At 29.1% G+C, this 22,064-nt stretch overlaps 2 protein-coding genes across 5 annotated transcripts in view; both read left to right on the top strand.

Annotated features, from left to right (window-relative positions):
- The window catches only part of Pkn (serine/threonine-protein kinase N), a 92,382-nt gene extending 70,934 nt beyond the window's left edge, over positions 1-21,448 (top strand). The window contains exons 5-18 of one of the 4 annotated variants that reach the window (XM_089175656.1): positions 3,141-3,351; positions 5,616-5,770; positions 12,874-13,125; positions 13,347-13,497; positions 13,584-13,671; positions 14,181-14,536; positions 14,658-14,857; positions 15,519-15,686; positions 16,526-16,843; positions 16,929-17,080; positions 17,168-17,387; positions 17,473-17,580; positions 17,675-17,815; positions 17,926-21,448. In XM_089175656.1, coding sequence (XP_089031782.1) covers positions 3,141-3,351; positions 5,616-5,770; positions 12,874-13,125; positions 13,347-13,497; positions 13,584-13,671; positions 14,181-14,536; positions 14,658-14,857; positions 15,519-15,686; positions 16,526-16,843; positions 16,929-17,080; positions 17,168-17,387; positions 17,473-17,580; positions 17,675-17,815; positions 17,926-18,069 — 2,664 coding nt within the window. In that variant the 3' untranslated portion in view covers positions 18,070-21,448. Of the gene's footprint in view, positions 1-3,140; positions 3,352-5,615; positions 5,771-12,873; positions 13,126-13,346; positions 13,498-13,583; positions 13,672-14,180; positions 14,537-14,618; positions 14,858-15,518; positions 15,687-16,525; positions 16,844-16,928; positions 17,081-17,167; positions 17,388-17,472; positions 17,581-17,674; positions 17,816-17,925 lie in introns of all 4 variants that reach the window. The other 3 variants (XM_089175652.1, XM_089175641.1, XM_089175661.1) reach the window with 3 other exon arrangements.
- On the top strand, positions 8,078-12,669 carry LOC149033581 (uncharacterized). The gene is made up of 2 exons (XM_089175670.1): positions 8,078-10,742; positions 10,843-12,669. The coding sequence occupies exons 1-2, from the start codon at positions 9,726-9,728 to the stop codon at positions 12,232-12,234; spliced, it is 2,409 nt and encodes an 802-aa protein (XP_089031796.1). The 5' UTR covers positions 8,078-9,725; the 3' UTR covers positions 12,235-12,669.
- Positions 21,449-22,064: the final 616 nt, after the last annotated feature.

Raw genomic sequence — 22,064 nt, 5'->3', positions numbered from 1 at the left:
TATTACATAAAAATTTTACTAACGTCATAAAAGAATTGTAAATTATTTTATTCATAAATTACCAAATTTTTTATAGCACTCATGCTATAAGTATTGATTTATTTACTAATTTACTAATTTTGACTTTATTATCAAATTTAATGATTTTTGATGTAATTGTAAAATTGAGATTTGAAGCATCTACAATTGCCATTTATCGCAATAATAATAATAATCAATCAAACGTTGTGATCTCAAAGTGTACATAAATATACAAAAAATTTATAACAAAGGAAAAAAAAGAAAGTCTTGTTCAACAACTGGACTATACAATTTGAACTAAACAAATGTACATAAATCGTTAATTGTTGAATGAACAATTTCATTAGACTGTGATTGCTACATTTTTGTATATTTTTCAAAGATTATTTTTCCTTTACCTTTAAAAAAAAAAAAAAAAAAAAATTGGTATAAAAATCAAAAGTATTAAAAGATTAAATTTAATTTGCTAAAAAGTTTATATTAATTTGCAGAAAAACAATTTCAATTAGTCCAAAGTTTAATTGAACTTACAAAGAAAAATACATTTTAAAAATAGTTAAATTTAATATGTAAAAAAAGTAAATGTTATTTGCAAAAGATTCATGAGACTTGTATTTACAAGTTTACACAAAAAAAAGTTAATCCAGATAATAATTGAACTAAATAAAAATAAAATATATTATTTCGTGTCCTTAATTAATATTAGAAAGAAATTGATATAAGTCATAATGATTGACTTTGTCAGCGAATTAGGGATGATACAATAGTATCGATCTAATGGCATTGGGCCAACTTGCGAACGTCAACGAATTTTTTTAACTGTTTACTTGCTAGTGTGATCGATCTCTAACTAGATACCAAAGTAAAGATGGATTCACCTGACGTCACCAAGTATTCACCGAGTTAGCTGGCTAATAGGTTTAGTTGTTAGGATGATAGCGTTAGAGAGAATACTTAGAAATATTTGGTAAAGAGGCATAGTAACTTGACAACCTTTGACAGAAGTGCAATGAAAATGGCGAAGCGTTTTGTTAGAAAGGTCTGTTTATTTTTATTTTCATTATTTAATTGTTAATTAGCCTTTTAACTATATATTTTAAACTTATGACAGTTTAAAAATAAAAAATGTTTATCTAAACGTATATCAAGGTAAACAATAATAACAAGTTCCAATGATTTTTGTATCTTAACTAAACATTTTATACAAAGTTAACTTTTAAAACAATGAAATATGTTGTAAAAATAAGATTTGATTGAGAACCACCATAATGATCTTGTTTTCTACATAATGATTTATCTAGAAGCCACTTTAATGGTGTTTATTATTTAAAAGGTTAATTAAATGCTTGAGATTTCTTATACAGTACATAAACTTTTTTTTATTATGTATAATAGATTATAAGTTGCAAACATTTATTCTTAGGATATGCATTTATTCGATATCATTTTTTCTATGCGCATTTAGAAAAAGTATTAGAAAGAACATGATATACTATTCTTCATGTAGCAAATTATTTCCATTTGCTTAAAACAATTAGAGCATATCGATCATCATCATCATCCTTATTATTATTATTATTATTATTATTATTATTATTATTATTATTATTATTATTATTATTATTATTATTATTATTATTATTATTATTATTATTATTATTATTATTATCATTATTATCATAATCACATTATCATCATGTGTTGAATCTCTTTTCATGGAAGAATTCATCTTTGCGAATAATTTTATGTACAAGTTTTTTATATTTTTGTTTATTATACATATATTTATATAAAATAATAAATACGAATATATGTATATATATTATAACAGTGAAATTTCGTTAAATGCAAATCTCGTTTTTCGCTAACCGATTTCCCGCCAATTTCAGAATTACCAGTACTACCACCACCACCCCTATCATTGAATATGTCTGATTATTAATCATAATTCTTTCAAATTTTTTTCTATAATCTTGAAAAATATCTCTCATTTTTCTTTTTGATCCTAAAATATTACAAACGCGTGTATATACTATTTACCACTAGATATACTACCACCATTTTTAGTATACCTCTTTCTACTACACTAGTCAAAATGACTGGTGTATACAAAAAAATGCTTTTTGAGGCTTCCAGTTTTTATTTACTCTTAAAAAATAACAAACAATGTTTAACAATAATAATTTTAATAGATATATGGATTTATAGACATTTTTAAATAACAAAACGCTTAATTATTTACAGAAATCACATATTACATAAAGTAGAAATTTTGTATTAAAATGGCCCAACCAGTCAAAATGACTGGTCTGGTATATCTAGTGTTAATAGGATGTTTTTATTTGTATGGTAGAAACCAAAAATCAATCAAGTGCTATCATTGTAAAAGAATTTTGAAAATAGTAATAGAGGTGGGAGAAGGGCCTTCCTGATTGGCGAAAAACGAGCTGTTTATGATTTAATGAGACTTTTCACTATAATATGAAGCTTCAAATTTTTTATACTAAAAAACCTATTTAAGGATTATTATTTAAATGATCAAACATTAAATAATCTCACAATAATATTTGCATCTACGTAAGATATAATTAAAATACAATCATTATTTTTGTAAGTAATACTTGCTTATTCTTTCTTTGAATTTTCTAATTCTTTTGACACAATTGGACATATATTGCAAAACAAATTTTTTTATCAATTAGGTAAAATTTTGACTCTTTTGCAATAAAATATATATAAATTGAAAAGTTTAGTAATTCTAAAATATGCTTCTCTGTATAAGAATTATAAAATATTGCATTAATAGAAAATATTTATCGTTTTAAATTGACAAAAGAGGTCCGAATTATTCCTGGTACTTACTATAAATATTTATTTATATATGTACAAATATATTATATATATTTTTAATATTATTTATAATAAATATGTAGAGTAGAATTTTGTGATGTAATAAAAATAATAATTATAATTTATATATTATTCCCGATAACAATGGTCAATTAAAATCCTACTGTATATGTAAACAAAAAAATTACTTTTTAATACCAATTTAGAATTTTAAGGTTATTTTTATTTTTATGTTTATTTATTTATTAAATTTTGTGTTATCATTGTAGGTAAAACAGGGAGCGGAGAACATGATACAGAGTTTGACGAGTGGTCACAGAGACAAGAAATTACTTCAAGAAGCTCAACAGATGCTCGATGATTCCCGCGCTAAAATCGAGTTCCTACGCATGCGCATAATGAAGGTGCGACAAGCGCGCCAACAACAACATGCTCGAGGTGACGCGCCACCTCCTAATGGCGAATCAACTGGCAACAAAGGTATTAAATAATAATACAAGCTTTTCACAAATGATCTATAATATTAAAAAAAAATTTTTATATTTAAAAGATTTTTTTAAATATTTAAATTAACCCATTAACCGCCAAATTATTTTTGGTTACAGAAATATTTATATTTTGTAAAAAGTCTTAAATAGGGATTGTGGCTGGTTGCACGAAAAAAAACCAATAAGAGACTATTACTTATTTCTTTTATTATTTCCTATACATACAAAGTAGCTATTATTATGCCATTTTTCCATACAGTTCACATAAAACCGAGTGGTGTACGTAAAATTCCAAAATTCCCAAATGGAGATCGTGGCAGCTAATGGGTTAATAATATTATCTCTTCAATTTACTTAATTTTTTTTTGTATTTTATTCTTAATTCATAAAATTATATTTTTATTTGATTAATTTGCTTTCTTTTCTTGTTTTCTTTTTTTTGTTAAGAAAATCAAATTATTACTATTATCATTATTGTATTAGAAAAATAAGTTTTATTTACAAAAATAATCAAAAATTGTTACGAGACGCTCTTCAAGTGTTTTACTTATTATTGGCCGTTCTATGATTTTTTTTTTCTCTTTACAATTTGGGTCTTTCCTTAAATTTTTTACTGTGATATATATATTGCTTTATAAAAAAAAAAGTTTAGGTAATTGATTTAAAATTTTTAACAATTGATTTCGATTCCATGTATCACAATATATGCGCACTATTCCAAAATTGACGTCATTTTGAAAAAAAAATTGCAATAGACAGATTCCATAATTATTATTTATTTTAATATAAATTTGTACATGTTTTCAATTTGCATAAAAAAATTATTTAGAGAAAAGAAAGTAATTTAATTATTATAATATATATTAATTGTTAATTAACAATATACGCATATTTAAATACTTGTATTAACAGTATCTTTTAAATTTACCTGGAGTTTCTTAAATTTGACATTTTTTTTTTTTAAATAACGTCCTCGATTAAAGTAATTGTTTTGTGGTGACGTTTAATAATCTGTTTAATAAACAATAGTAATTTGTATGTCTAGACCGAAAATATATAATATAATATTTTACTATACGAGACCTAAACATTTTTGGCCGAGGCGCCAGCCGAGGCTTAAAAAGAACAGCAAGTACAGGCATAATTATTTACAGAGCAATCATGTTCAAATTTGCCGTATTAAATCATTCTCAATATTAAATCATTTCAATCTAAATCATAATTATTACTAATTATTATAATTTTCCGATACACATTAGCAATAAATAATAATGTCCTATAAACGATCAATTTGATTATAACATTAATCATGAAATATTATATTTCAATTAACAAAAAGTAAAGAGAATAATAGATAAAAGTAGATTCAAAGTATAGATGACTGAAATTTGATTTACGATAGAACTAAGGGAAATAACCAATAAATCTATGTTGAACATATCCATGTATTTATATGCACATATTTTTCATACATATACTCATATTTTATAAGCGAGGTTAGGTATACTTTACACATATCATATACTTTATACATATTTTACGTACATAAATCCCATATATATATATATATATATATATATATATATATATATGCTTTTTTACATATTTTAAGTATACAAGTTCTATATATGCTTTTTGCATATTTCACGCAAATAAAATCATTCCATATACGCATTTATTGTGTTGCATATTTGATGAGTATAAATTCACGTATGCTTTTATAACTTTACTTTACGTGCAATAAAATTCGTAACAGTCTAGTTATAATAATTAATGAAGTTTAATAACGTAATCTTCTTTTTAGGATTGTTTCATATTATTACATAGGTGGGAGTGGGGGTGGCCCTGTTGTCGCATTAGTTTCGGTCTGTATCAGTTAGATTTCGTTCATTTTCTGGCGCAATATTTTTGATTCGTTGCAATGCCTCTGGCAAATGTCCGCCGACAACAATATTTTACTGATTCCTATCTATACAAGTTCGGTTACCTCCATCAAGGCAACCTTTCATTTGCATTGCAAGTGTCGTTTCTGTTGGGTACTGGCAACTGTCTTTTAACACTAGGAATTACCAACAATTTAAACACAAGCCAAATCGATTTAATTTTGCTTTTTGAATTTCTTTTTTTTCAATTGTTAGTGTCAAATAATTGTACTGTTAACTTTTTATGCTATCAACTTTATGATTGATACACATTGATGATTGAATTACACATTGACTGATAAACTCAAGGATTATTTTGCAATGACTTTTGCAGATAGGTACGAGCCCAGTTTAGAGCTTGCTTTGGAAGAACGTGTCGAAGAGTTGCGACATCGGCTTAGAATTGAAGCAGCTGTTGTGGAAGGTGCAAAAAATGTAATACGTCTTCTGCAAAGTGCCAAAGTTGCTGATAAGAAGGCTCTGACGGAAGTACGTATTCTTCTTTTATCTCACTTTTCAATCTTTCATATGGATTACACGTAACACATAATACGATGTACATAAGTACCATAAATACATATGCACGTAGATATATGAACAAGAAGGAAATTAGAAGCTCGTATATTATACTTCACGTGGGTTTCGATGAAAAGCCCTTTTGTTATACGTACATACAAAAGATTGAGCATCAAACAGGTACTATTGATTTCATCCGTTCGACGTGAACATGATCGCTAAACTCATCGTTCGCATTTCGTATTATGATGTATGATAGATTGTTTCAAAGCTGTCAAGTATATTCTTCTTGCAACATGCAGCAAGTTAATGTAAGAATTACTGTATGCAATGTTGACACGAGTTGTTACGAAGGAATTGAGTTTATAGGGTTTTTAGTAACTCTATTGGTTAAACCACTGTATTTGAAATTTAGATTTATGATCATATGTAAATTTAGTTCTATATGTGGTCCATTTTTTTGGGTACATCAATAATTTTGAAATTGGGATACACCTGCTGTTAGTAAATCGAATCTGTTAATAGGTTTGAGATATATTGATAGTTGGATAACTTTGGACTTAGTAGTTAGTCAAGTTATTTAGGTATGTTCAAATTGTATTTAATCGATGTAACAAGTTAGATTGAGTTATATAAATAAATTAGTTTCTGAAACTAGATTCAATCTTTTATAAGTTAGAATGATTAAATGAGTTATTGAAGCAAAAAAGTTTTAAATAAGAAAATGTAAAATTAGAATAGACGGAAATGTAGAAGTTACAAGGATATTATGTTGATGAAATTAAAGAATTAAGTAGAAATAAATGTAATAGGGCTTTGAGTAATAATTTCATTTATATTTGAACACCGTATTCAAAATAGTGTTATGGTTTCAATTTTGGTTCAACCGTAGCCTATTTTTCGAAAATTAATAGTTTCGAAACTGGGATACGCTCGTTAATAACTAATCGAATCTGTTAATTGCTTTGAGAATAATTATGTATGCATAATAGTAGAGAAAGTTATTTCGAAGTTTGATACTACGCTGTGTTGACATAATAAATAAAACAAAACTACTAAAAAATCTTATAAAATCTCTTATGTTAGGTCAACTTAATCGATCAAAATATATAATAAAAAGATCTAGCTTTAAATTTAGGTTATATCCGTTCCCATTTTTAATACGCCAACAATTTTAAAAGTGAAATTACACTCGTTGAAACAATTCGAATCTGTTGAGCTATATTAATAGTCGGATAATTTTGCACAGCAAGTCGAATTACCCGAATATTCAAATTGGATTCATTCCAAGTAGACATTCAAATGAAATCAAATAAATTATTAATCCATATAATACATAATTTAGGTTATTACTAAAATTATCGTTAAAAAACAGCAAACAAAGTATTGTAGAAACATATCATCAATATTTAACCATTTTATAGAAGTTTATCAATACACTATTTTAACGTAATAAATACAAACGCTACTAAAGAATACATTTTCTAGGAATCTTTTTAAATTATTTCAATTATTAATTGTTAATGAAATTTAGATTCAAAAATTTACATCGTAATTCAAAATTAATGGAGTTAAAAATCTGAATAGAGTCACATCTCATCAATATTAACCCTTTACACTCGAGGTTATATTTTTCATTTCATATATTACGAACAACTGACAAAGTAATTTCAATAGAAAAAAAATCATTCACGTATTATAAATAAATGACATATGTGTAATTAAAAGAAAAATCATAGTTGATATGTTGTAGACTGAATTGAATTTTTTTCAGTTTTTATTTCTTTTTTATTGTCTCCGTAGCGGAGCCGTCGAGTGCAAAGGGTTAATCAAAATGTAGAAATTTATCAGTACATGTTAACATAATAAATAAGAACGCTATTAAAGAATGAATTTTATAGGGGGATACTCTTAGATTATCTCAATTGGTTAGAGTACCCCACTCGAAATTCAAATCACAGTCCAGTCTCGATCCCATGATTCATTAGTTTCTACACATTTAAACTATAAAAAGGTTGATTTTCTCAGATCTTCAGTTACTCGATAATAACATACATATTATACACTTCATAGTAATCTAGAACCTCGAGAACGATTTTGGACTCTCAAGAAATGAAATTCCGTTGAGTTATAAGAGTATAGTGATTTTTCTCGCGATATCAACTTCTTCTTTTTATTTCCTTTTAGTTGACTCTTCGAAGAGAACGAAAATGAAAATGAAGACGAATACTAGGGAAAAGACTACGACGAGTAGGACTATGTAGAAGTTGAGAGTGGGTGGGGGGTGTGGGGGTGAGGTTTTGAGGAGGTGCACGGTGTATATGTATAACTCGACTGTCTGAAAATAGCACGGGCAAATCCCCTGACTTTTCCCCTTACCCCCTTCTGTGTGACGCCTTTTCGGGTCGCGCTTAGTTACCATCTTTCGAGGAGAACTGGCTCAATCCAGTCGCTTGGAGTAACGCGATAAACGTACGACGACATGTGTAACAATCATTCAATAACTAGTTTGTACGAGAGGTGGGATATCATATATTTCGAGGGATATAATAGGACACCGAGAAATAATATTTTTCCCAAGCTTGGATAATTGAAAGCCGCGGAAAACTGCTTGACCTCAATTCGTCGAAGGCTGACTCTCCTCTCGCATCCGACCTGTTTGTTGGGCTCTGCTTACTTGCGATTAATTTTACAAAAGAAAGAACAATTCTCCTTTTAGGGGAACCATTGAGAAGACTGAATAGGCCATTTTTCTTGTTTTTTTGTTTGTTTGTCATATTCCTATTCTAAATAATTTATCTCCAGGGAATATACGTCCAGTTTAAAAAAGAAAGAAAGAAAGAAAGAAAGAGAAGAGAAGAGAAGAGAAGAGAAGAAGAAAAATAAAACAAAGTTTTGTGAGAAAAATATCTTATTTTTCTTTTTTTGTTTTTTCCTTTTTTTTTCTTTTTGTTACAAAAATATTTAAAAAGAGAACGTTTTGTTCGCGTCTGTGATATTATTTACACACGGCAATCGTCCAGATACACTTCGGGGGCACACATAGTTCGAGCAAAAAATAAAGAAATTCAACTGATCGTACGACTTGAGTTATATTTATGTGCCCGCCAACCGACACACGTCGTTCCAAATTTATATTGTGCTAATTATACGTCGTGTCGTCGCTTTATCAATTTGCTTTGTTGTCGCTTTGGTGGTGGTGGTGGTGGTGATGTGGTGGACGATAGGAAGGAATACAATTTGATGCTTTTTGAAGATTTCACTCAGTAACCGATCATATGATTAGATGTTATATTATTGAAAGGCGCTAAATATGCGCAAGCGCCAACAAAATAATTGTTGTCGTCGTGTTGTACTTAGTTGAGCCAATAGCAGCAATCTACCTAACGACGTGTTCTTTACGTCTACTGAAAGAACGAAGAATTTCGTAATAACGAAATAACTGATATACAACAAACAGTTCCCGAACACAGAGAGAGAGAGAGAGAGAGAGAGAGAGAGAGAGAGAGAGAGAGAGAGAGAGAGTAACTGTAATCCCAAAATAGAAATTGGAGAGGCGTAATATAACTTGGAAATTTCCCACTTCCTTATACGAATGGCAGTGTGAGTGGATTCTTTTTTTTTGTTCGTTGTTCAAGAGTAACACCCCAATTTACGAGATCTCAACATCGTAATTGTAAAAGAAAACTATTTCGATCTTACTTCCCTCGTATCTTCCCCGTTAACGCGTGGAAGAAAAGAGGACACCCGTCAAATCCATGAAGAAAAGAACAACATTGAACGTGAAAAGAAGAAATCTTCAAACGGAAATCTTGACAAGCCGAGAAAACCTTTCTTGGCCAATCGCAGTCGTAAATTATTCAGGAATTGACGATGTCCTGCGGTGGATGACAGCGTGGAAGAGGTTGAAGAAGAGGACGATCGTAGGATGTACGGAGGTGAAAAAGAGAAAGAAGACGATCGAAAACGATCGCAAGATGCTGATGCGAGATGTTCAGAAACAACAGCACCACCACCACCATGGTTGGTCAGAGCAGAAGTTACGATTCGTCATGGCGGTATTCAGACCAATTCGGATTCTGGACAGTCACCGGTACGTGCATCATCAACTGTGACTGATTCTAATGGTGTAAGGATGATATATCGTTGGAATACTAGCCAACCAAATATTAATCCTCCAACAACAACAACAACAACAACAGCAGTACCTTCGATGACTTCATCGATGGGTACAATTCCACCAAATTCTTATGGGTTTCAACGTGGAAATATATTGTTCACGTCAACACCACCACCTAGAAGTCAACCATCCGGTTCATTTACAATTCCACGTTCAGTATCCTCGATGAAAGATGACTCAAATTTATCAAGAAATCGAGGTTTCAATGATTCCGGATACAACAGTGAACGATTTTCACCACAATCTTATTCAAGTTTGCCATCTCGTCGATCCTCGCAACAATACAATCGACGTTGTAAAAGTACATGTAACATCGTACTAGCTGCGTTTGATCCCAAGAAGAATTTAAGTAACGAAGAGTTTATAACTACGAGATCACAAACGAGAGAACCTTTGAAATTTTCCCCATTGGAAGCTGATCGACCACCTTTGCATTACCATCGAATGGCGTCCCATCATCATCAACAGCATCATCATCATAATCAACAACAACAACACGTCTCTGCTCGTTCACGTTTCAGTACCGTACCTGAAGTCTGTGAAGATTGTGCTGAAGGTAGTACTGCAAGTCCATTTACCACTCATTTCTGTACACGTGTGTTAGAGAAAACAACGAACAAAAGAACAACGACCATTAGTAAAGATGCGTCTTCCCAAACGACGGATATTGAATCTAGATCTTCCTCCTTGACAACATCGAAAACAGGAAAAGTCAGACGAAAGACATTGGATATATATTTGGCCGACGAACAAAAGAGAAAGAAGGTATAACAAAATCGTTAACAATTAAAATTCGAAATATTTAATTCAATTAAGAAACAACAACAACAACAACAAAAGAATCGTATATTTAAAACTTTTTCAGCAAGAGAATTCATCTATCGGAGCTTCGATCGATACAACAACGCAACCTTCAACGACTACAGCAACTACCACGGATACTGAAAAATCCGATGCATCAACCGTAGATGAGAATTCCAAACGTAAATCTCGTACGGTTCACATAGACGTTTATTGCACTGGCTCAGATGAGGAGTGTAGTACAGAGTCAAGCGAGGAAGAACATTCAACCACAGCGATGACCGTCTTCGAGAACAAGGACGTCAAAGTGACGCATACTCAGCAAACTACGGATAACGATTTACCTCGTGGATTTACAGATAATAAGGCGTTTCTCGCGCGAACAGCTGAGAGACGATGTGAAAGTTTCAAAAACGCTCCCATGAGAATGCCCTCGTTGGCTAGCTCGAAAGGTTACGAAAGCGACGATTTACTAAGTTCTCTTTATCCGTCGCAATTTAGTTCTTACAGCGCGCTTAAAGATATTGATTCAACACCATGGTCTGCAGCATCGTCAATGATTGCATTGCCCTTTCCTGACGATTACGATTCTGCAGCTGCTACATCCGCAAAAGATACATTTTCCGACGTAGAATCTATAATCAATGGTGGTAAACCAACGTTGACTTCATGCGATAGTTTCGAATATGCCAATTCGTCCGATCGTGAGAGAATACGTAAAATGGAGACCATTTGGAGTAGTAAAAACGAGTCCGAAGAGAAGGATAAAACTTGGAGATCACCGCAGATCGAGCGTAAGCATTTATTAAGGAACAAGAAGATGAGGGAATATTTAGAGAAGCATGAAATCGGTTGGTCTTCTGATGAAACTGCTGCTGAATCGGATGACAGTGGAACCATAGGTTGGACCTTTATAGCTAATAAGGATCATTCTGAGGAAGCATCTAAAAAAAAGGATATCGTTTCTTCTACGAGTCAAATAAATTCGGAAACTGTTGAAAACATTTCCCCAAATGTCGTACATCATCAAGAATCTAAACGTTGTGATCCTTTAGACGATCATTCCGATTCCACGAGCCGAAGTGAACTTGGCTCACGAACGTATACACTTCGCGATCAGATTGGACTGTTTAGTTCGAAAAGTCCTTCACCTCTTCCTTCGAAAGTACCTTCAAGGGTGACCTCTCCCTTTATGACACCCCAAGGTGAAAGAACGGATCATATCGTGAAAGCATCGATTTTTGGTTCTGTAATTGGTGCTTTTAGAAAACCTGGTCATCACATAGGTCCTGCTAAAAATCCAAACTGCTCTTGCGAACACTGCAGACGATACTTCGAAGAAGATAATACTCGTGAACGATCGTGTTCCTTCGGTGAACCGGACAAACGCTCTGCTCGTTCAACCAACATCCAAAAAAATATTATTCAACCAGCTCCTACAAGTTATGGACACTGATATTTCGTTTATTTTCCCGTAATTTTATTTTTTTTTTTTAATTTCAAGCAAAACTTCTTCGAATGATTCTCATTCTTCGAGCTATTCATAGCTTTACAATGCTATGACTTTTGTGCACGCTTATTATTAATATTACTATAACTATTATTTTTATTATTATTATTATTATTATTATTATTATTATTATTATTAATAGATTTATTAATAAATTCATAATTATATGTATGCCTCGTCTAATTATAATTGAAAATATTAAATGTGTGTTCCAAGTGCGTCAGAACGAGGACATAATAATTTTCTATTATCTTCTTATTTGCTATTGTATCGTTAAAGGCTGTCGAACATTCTGCTGATTATGAAGCATTTACATAATTTAACAATCGTGTAACGTCGATCGTTTTATTAATAAATGTTAATTATTGTTGTCGATCGTTATCGAATATTGTTTCTATATGCGTATGTATTTTTCACACAAATCATTTTCTGTCTTTTTTTTTCTTATTTCTTATTTTATATCATCTTCCTTGCATTGTCTTTCTTTCTTTCTTTTTTTCTCTCTATCAACAGTTTATTTCTTTGATTAAAAGATAAAATCGATTAAATAATATCAACTGTGTGTGTGTGTTCGGATTATCTTAGGCTCAGGCAAGTCTCGCGGAATCCAGTAGAAAATTGGACTTACTTAGATTATCTCTTGAGCTTAGAAGACAAGAATTACCTTCAGACAGTGGTACCGCTGCCCAATTAAAGAGAGAACTAGCCAGTGTACAGTCGGCAAGTCCTGTTCCTGTTACTTACACATCCTTACAACCATTTCGTGGCCCATTAGAAGGCAGGGCTACAGTACCTGCATCTGTTTCTAGATGTGCTGCAGTCACTGGCCAATTGGAGGTAAACACTAACGTTATTTACAAAATTATTTAATTTATAGTTATTCATTAGGAGGTTTATAATTTATTTTAAAATATATCAATAATTATAACAATGGATAAAATGTACCTGATAAAATATAACAATAGTGTTAAAAAGTTGAATTAATTCTTCATTTTATGATTAATTTTATAAAAATAATAATTTCAATTATATTAACAAATCTTTATGCTTATTTTTAGGTAAGATTAATGGGATGCCAAGGTTTAGCGGAAGAAGTTCCTGGACGTACGAGAAGAGAACACCCTGCCAGTCCTGATTTACGTAGCTTTGTTAAAGGTGTAACAGGACGTAGTTCAAGTAAATCTTATAGCGTTAAAGACGAGACGAGTAGTAAGTTAAAATTCATTTTTTATTTTACTTATACAATCGTTTGATATCTAATTGATTGTTATTAATACTCTTTATATGAATTTCAGATGATATTATGGCGGTTATAAAACTTGATAATCAAACCGTAGCACAAACTAGTTGGAGACCGTGTTCCCAGCAGGCTTGGGACCAAAGGTATATTATTATATATTGTTATATAATCATCTTAACTCTTTGAAGCATGTTAGAGTTAATTGTGACCTCCTTTTTTAATACCTAAATATGCATAGTAGAATATTTTTTTATACTACCTTGAGAAAATTAAAATTACTTGAAACACAACGGTTTGCAACAGCATGGAGAGACTATTTATGTAACTCTCTATTATTAAATACTTAAATAACTTTTCTTATTTTATTTTTATTCATTTTATGTAATAAAAATTCCTTAGTAATTATAAGAATAAAATTTCAGATTTTTTTTATTTTTTGCAATTTCGTGCTTCTAAAAGTTAAGTAACGTATTATTAACTGGATCACAAATCAAATTATTAAAATATAAAGTTATACAATGTTATATTTTTATTTTTTATGGTAAAATTTGAATATTATCACTTTTGTATTTTTTTTTATAATTTTTATAATTTGTATTTTTTTAATTCAATTATTAATATATAAAATATTAAATTCTGTATTTGTTTATAGATTTTCTATCGAACTAGATAAGTCAAGGGAACTCGAAATAGGCATTTATTGGAAAGATTGGAGATCATTATGCGCAGTGAAATTTTTACGTTTAGAAGAATTTATTGACGATGTGAGACACGGAATGGCATTACAATTGGAACCTCAAGGATTATTATTTGCTGAAATTAAATTCTTAAATCCAATGATATCAAGGAAGCCTAAATTGCAACGTCAACGTAAAATATTTAAACAACAAGTTAAAAACTTCCCACGGGCTAATCAAATGAACATCAATGTTGCCACCTGGGGTAGACTTCTTAAACGTTCTGCACCATCTTTGCATAATACAAGAAATTCTGAAAGTCCATCATCAGGTATGTATTCATCATTTCTAATAATTATAATAGCATATAGGTCCTTATGGTAAAAGCAAAGAATCAGAATTGATCATTTTAGGACCACAACCATTACAAATTGTTTTTGATACCTCAATAGAAGATAAGCCTGAAACACCTGGAGAATTACCGGATCCTGAAAAAGGTGGCTTAGGTGGTGCTCGACCATTAGGAATGGCAACTTCAACTAGTAGTCCAGTTTTACCACGTCCACCTGAACATCCACCTCCACCACCACCAACGGTTACTAAAAAACCTTCTCTGCCAGCACCACCACCACCACCAAAATTAGATCAGGAGGTGAATTATAATTAATTTAAATATATATTTATTTTTTATTTATTTATTATATTTATTATATACATAGAATTTTATAATTTCTATAGAAGAGGCAGTAGATTATTGGTTTGGGATATTGGTTATGGGTTTGGATTTCTATACAAAAGAAGTATAATAGGATTATTTGATTTTAATTTAATAATAGTTTAATATATTTGTGTATAAGGGCACATATTTTTGAACCAAGCATGCTCTTATTTAAATGCCCTTTTTATTGTGTCAAATTTATTGATACAAAATAATTATATTATTTATTATATCGTGATAATTTATAATTGTATTTTTATGTAATATCTGATTATTTTATTTTGTTTTTTTTCGTGATATTGCTTTGTGTAAAGTCATAAAAAACAGTCAATCGTTAATTATTTTTGTTTTGTTTAAATACAGTGAAACATATCATTTGATTTATTTTTAACAAAATAATGTGTTACGTCTGCCAAAAATGATCATTTCTGAAGCTTAAAAAATTTTCAAATTTTACGTATATATATATAGGTATATCACGTCATTATATTGTGTTCATAGATATATATTCATTATAATGTAGTTATCTCTTTGATTTAAAAGCACATCGCAATATTTGAAATAGGCTTTTAGAGCTAAGCAGGTAGTAATGTAGTTACAGAGTGCATTAAGGGAGTTTGATTTCTTGCACAACGAGGAGAAAGGGGGCTGTCAGGGTGCAAATTTGAGGCCCCTTGTGACAGAGCCCCGTCCTGTGCTGATTGCACCACCCTCTCCACGCACACCCTCGCCCCAACCCGTGGTCGAGTTTCCTGAAGATGAGGTATATACCTCTAGTATGAAACATTACTTTATATTATCTAAAACTTTAATATTTTCATATTAATATTATCATTTTCATCTATATTAATTGATTTACCTTTTCATATTAAAATCATGTAATAACGATTTTTTAAACGAGAAAAATGATCTTTCAAAGTATCTTTTTAAATCGTTGCAATACTAACGATGATTTTATAACAAACATTCCTTTTACTTCGTTTATTGTATAAACGTGTTATCGTACACGAATATCATAATTAAAAAAAAAAAAATAAAACAACAAAATCATTTAATTCGACATCCAATAATAATCCCCTACGCCTGCTCACAAATATCTACTTTTAATTATTGCATGATTATTTTGCATGCTCAATTAACAATATTTATTATTTCTTTTTGTAACCTATCCATTTCTTATTTTCATTATATTATCATCACATCAAATTATAATATAATCAAGGTTTATTTCGCCAGTGTCTGACTTTTGTGATATGAGAATGTTATGTATGTATGTATGTATGTATACATTATCGTTAAGTTTTTTGTAGACGACATTGCATATTATGTAGTATAGCTTAACATGCTTAACTTTGCCATATTTGACGTATTTATCATATTTTTTATATATTTCGGATTCATTATTTAAAATGACTATGTAAATAATGTACATGTTATATCTAATGACATAACAATCGCATCGATGACATTGATGACACTTGATAAGTTGTTTCATTACTCTTAAAAATTGACTGTTAACTCTCATTAATTTAATGTTATAAATAATAGAAGAGATAAAGATTATTTTTAATGAAAACTTCATTAAAATTTATGCGATTACAGGTTGTGTATGAACTACCAGTCAGGCCTTTGCAATATAGAGATAGCGCGTATGAATCTAGAAGACATTCTCAACTTACTGGCATGACTTTAGACAACTTCAGGTTACTCTCTGTTCTTGGTCGAGGTCATTTTGGAAAAGTTATTTTGTCACAATACAGAAATACAGGAGAATATTTTGCCATTAAGGCATTGAAGAAAGGTGATATTATAGCGAGAGACGAAGTTGAATCACTGCTTTCCGAAAAGAGAATATTTGAAGTTGCTAATGCTACGCGTCATCCATTCCTGGTGAATTTGTTCGCTTGTTTCCAAACCGAAGTATGAACTTCTTTTTTCTTTAATATTATCTCATATCCTATAATTGTGGAATTTAAATAATCATTTATATTTTATATATATATAGGCACACGTTTGTTTCGTAATGGAATATGCAGCTGGTGGTGATCTTATGATGCATATACATGCAGACGTTTTTGGTGAACCACGCGCTGTATTTTATTCTGCTTGCGTTGTCTTAGGATTGCAATATTTACATGAAAGTCGAATTATATATAGGTAAATTAACAAAACAATATCATCTTATTATTATTGTAATAGCATATATATAGATGGTTTATGGTATTAAATGAATCTTATTTTCAGAGATTTGAAATTAGATAATTTGTTATTGGATACGGAAGGATATGTGAAAATAGCAGATTTTGGACTTTGTAAAGAAGGTATGGGTTACGGCGACCGAACTGGGACTTTTTGTGGAACACCAGAATTTTTAGCACCAGAAGTTCTCACCGAGACATCATATACACGAGCTGTAGATTGGTGGGGCCTTGGAGTACTTATATTTGAGATGCTTGTTGGAGAGGTATAAAACTATAAATAGTTTCAAAATTTACACGAAATTTATAATTAATGTTTTATTTTTATATTCTATATTTATTTATATTTAGTCTCCATTCCCCGGTGATGACGAAGAAGAAGTATTTGATTCGATAGTGAATGATGAAGTTCGTTACCCAAGATTCCTTTCTTTGGAAGCTATAGCTATAATGAGAAGGGTAAGATAATTGTTCTTATTATTACAACTTTATAAGATTTTTTTTTATTATTTATAATAAATACTTCTTCAAATTTATTTTATATGTATAATAGTTGCTCAGAAAGAATCCAGACAGAAGATTAGGTAGTAGTGAAAGAGATGCAGAGGATGTTAAAAAGCAAGCATTCTTTAGGCACATAGCATGGGATGATTTATTATTAAGACGCGTGAAACCACCTTTCGTACCAGTTATTGTAAGTGATTTTTTGCGCATGTTTTCATACGATATACAGTGTGTTTCTAATATATAAGACGCACCAGGAATCTTATATTAATTATTAAAATATATATTTATTGTTTACAGCATTCTGTGGAAGACGTTAGTAATTTTGACGAAGAATTTACATCAGAAAAGCCACAGCTCACTCCGCCTAAGGATCCCAGACCTCTCAGCGACATGGAACAAAGCTTCTTTAAAGATTTCACATACATGGCTGATTGGTGCTAACTATAGTAATATGGAATTTTATGTTCTTCCAATAATAGTTCATCATTTTATTTGTGTCCTATAATTTAGATTAAACTATGTTAAATTACATCAAAAAACATAGAGGAAAAAAATGAAAATTCTTATGGAAAGAAGATTGATGGATGGCATTGTGCTTTATACAATAATTATTATTATTTTTAATAGAAATCAAAACTTCTGTAAACTTATGATTTACCATTGAATCTCGGATTTTCATCTGAATTATGTGTAATAGAAGAGAGAAATTTTATTTTAGTGCCAGGCATATTACATGTATGGCTATATTATTTCTATTTCGTTTGCGTCACGTAAGTTATTAAAATGTAATCAATTATTTTGAAAACCAATATTTGAACAACAACAAAATGATAGGATTCGTAATAACACCTGTATTACATGTATATGTTAGTAAAAACATATATGTCTAAAAAAGGAAATACGAAAAGAAAAAAGAATGCAAACATAAATAACATAAATAACATAAAAATAAGTAACTTCTAAATTACTATCGTCAACTATGATATACATATATTATATATATATATAATGCGAAATCGAGCGATCAAGTGAACGAGAGAGAGAGAGAGAGAGAGAAAGAAAGAGAGACAGAGAGAAAAGGAGAGCAAGAGAGTGAGAGATGTAGATAAATACTATCGAGACAAGGATCACATTTATTTGCATGTGCATTTTTAAATATTAAACAAAACTTTCCCACTAAGTGCATGAAGAATATAAGAAAAAATATTTTACATATAAAATTATATAAGTATACTGTACAACAGACACGTTTAAGCACTGATCATGTACGATGATCACATTAGAATTACATTGCACACATTTTTGAAAGTAAGGCACGTCATTTAATCACACTCAGACACTACATAATTTGTTTTGTATCTTTATTATTATTATTATTATTATTATTATTATTATTATTATTATTTTTAGTATAATATTTTTATTTTTTATTTTTTTACAAATGGCTATTAACTTTAAGTCGTGGCACCAATCATGATATATTTATATTTAACAAAAAAATTTCTTATATACAATTATTCGCGCTAATACGATATTAATTGGAAATGATTTAATAAGCATAATATAAATTTATTGATTGTAATTAAACAATCGATACTTCAAATACTAAAATAATGTAGTATCTAACGTGGCTTACTATCTTATCGATAGAGAGATGAATTTTAATTTCTTTTTTTCCTGTTTATTTACGATAAAATTAACAGCATAATTTAACGGTAAATATTACTTGTGTCTGAAAAAAAGAAAAGGAAAAAAATAAAAATAAATAAATGTCACGTGTGTATTGTTTTATATAACCGTATGCTCTATTCGTTCACAATTTATTTTATTTTAGCTGCATATAATCATGTTTAAGCGCATGATAATGTATACATCTATGTTATATATTTTACAAAGAAGTATGATTCTTTATTAGACCATGAAATTAAAATTTTTCATATATTAAACAAAAAAATAAAGAAAAATTAAAAAAAAAAATAAAAAAAAAGAAGAAAAAATAATTTCAAGTCTAATTTCTAGTATGTACATCTTCGAATTATTGTTAATCTTTATTTTTAAATTTCAATTCTTTATACTTTTCGATAATGATAATATTAATAATAATAATAATAACAACAACAACAACAATAATAATAATAATAATAATAATAATTGAGAGATAAGTGTATTACATTTTAATTTTTTGGGAAGTAATTCGTGCATTATTTTAAATATTTTTATATAACTTGTATCAACTCGTATGTCATATATTAAATAATTTTTATGGTGTATATATATATACACATATATCGTCATTACATTTATTTCACAAACTAATTTAACATACGAATAATCTGCCATTCGTCCATGGCATTTGAGAATTAATATTAAATGATATATACTCCTTAAATTTTTCATACGAAACAGTATATATATATATATATATATTTGTTGTTTTATTATTGTATACTATGTTTTCTCAATACGTTGCGGTAATATTAACTCTCCTTACTATAAGTTCATTTTCGATTTACGTTAAATTTTATTTTTTTATACGCCTTCGATAAAAGGTATATTAGAATTGGACTTGACAAATCTAATATGCATTTTCTTTTCTATTCGCATGAAATTGTTTGAACGAAATTTAAATATTAACATTGCGATATGTTTATTAAAATCATCTTGTTTTTTTTTCACAATGTTTAAACATATATATATATATATTAAATGAAGATTAATGTATATCATTATTATTATTTTATACGAAACACGATTTTATTATATAGAATTCTGTGATATACTTCAAGATTAAACATACTTACTTTGAAACATTCTCACAGTGTAAATTTCGACATTAAAAAAACTGATTTTGTAATTATGATTTTTATAAAACAACAATAACAATAGCAAAAAAAGAAAACAAAACTATAAAAATTATATTGGAAAAATTTATAGCGTTATATAAAAAAGGAAATAATAATAACCGAATGACATGTGATAGTTTCGAGTTAAATCTCGAATTTTAGATGCCTTACTGCTCTAATAAAGTAATAACTTGGTATCTATTTTATAAAGAAGTCTTGTAAATTATAATTGAACCCTGTTTGTAAGAAGGTGCTCATATACAAGGTGTTTCTAATGTGTGGATAAAGAACACAAAAATAATAAGAATAATTCATGTAAATATGTGTTTCCTATTTAATTTTGTTTCAAAGTAATAATAGATACTTTTGTGTTGCAATAATCCTTGTTGACAATTTATCTTCATAGAAAGTGCTCGAAATGATCATCTTTGGTTTGTATCCAAACTTTTTGTAATTGCCATTGTATCATTGAATTTTGCGGTTTTTCAAAACTTTCAGATATACGTAGAATCCATTGACAATCTTTTTTATCACATACATGTTTAAAATTCTTCAATGCTGGCAGTTTATATTAAATACACAATTATTTTCAAATGACACCAGAAATAAAAATCTAATGACGTATTTGAAACTCTTTAATAAATAGAGCAAATGGAATAACTTTGAATTAAGGTCAAATAGGACACATTTTTAAATGAACTTTTTCCATCGATTTTGTATTCCTTGTTAATTTTTGAAGTTCACTTCACAAATTTCGTAATAACGAAACACCCTGTATATTAAAACTGCGTGCTGTTGTATTATTCCAAGAAAAAGAATTATTACAATCTAGCGTAGTAACATTTGTAACACCCAGCGGAACCAAATTTCACGCATAATCAATAATATTATAGAAAAATATTATTTCTAATTAGAAGCATTTTATTATAATAATAAAAAAGTAAGTATATAAAATAAAAAAGTAGTGAGAAAGATCATCACAAGGTTTCTAATATATAAGTGCCATGAGCCTAACGCATACTGATATAACAATACGATCAGAATAATATAAATACATTTTGTGTGTGAAATGAAAGATAAAAAAAGAAATTATTAAAAAAGAAAATGTAATTCATCGTACTCTATCTCATATACGTAAATATTACACACAGATATATTTTACTTTACAGATTTCGACTACCAAAGTAAATAAATTTTATCACGATAAATTGTTCGCATAATAAAAATAATAAGATCTTCTTTTTTTCATTTATACTTTGATTTACAATCAACATATATATATGAAACATTAATTAAAATGTATTATGAACGTTAAAAGAATATTTCAATTTTTTTATATTTTTTAAGGGTATACAAAGAACAAATGATTATTTTCACAAATATTGTTTGGAAGGTGTACATAATACATTTACATGTTACAGCCATGTAAATAAATTTTAATTAACGAATGAAATATTTTCAATAGCACATATGAATTCGGGGTACTTATTTATATATATAAGTACATAAATAGTGCTACTAAGATATAAAGTAATAATTTTTTTTATTAATACGTTTGCTATGACTTACGATAATGTGTTATAACAAATAAAA

Source organism: Polistes dominula, unplaced genomic scaffold (genome assembly GCF_049000335.1).
Source record: "Polistes dominula isolate Pdom_NZ unplaced genomic scaffold, Pdom_raw_medaka contig_32, whole genome shotgun sequence".
Classification (NCBI taxonomy): Eukaryota; Metazoa; Arthropoda; class Insecta; order Hymenoptera; family Vespidae; genus Polistes; species Polistes dominula.
This window is presented reverse-complemented; position numbering and strand designations above follow the sequence as displayed.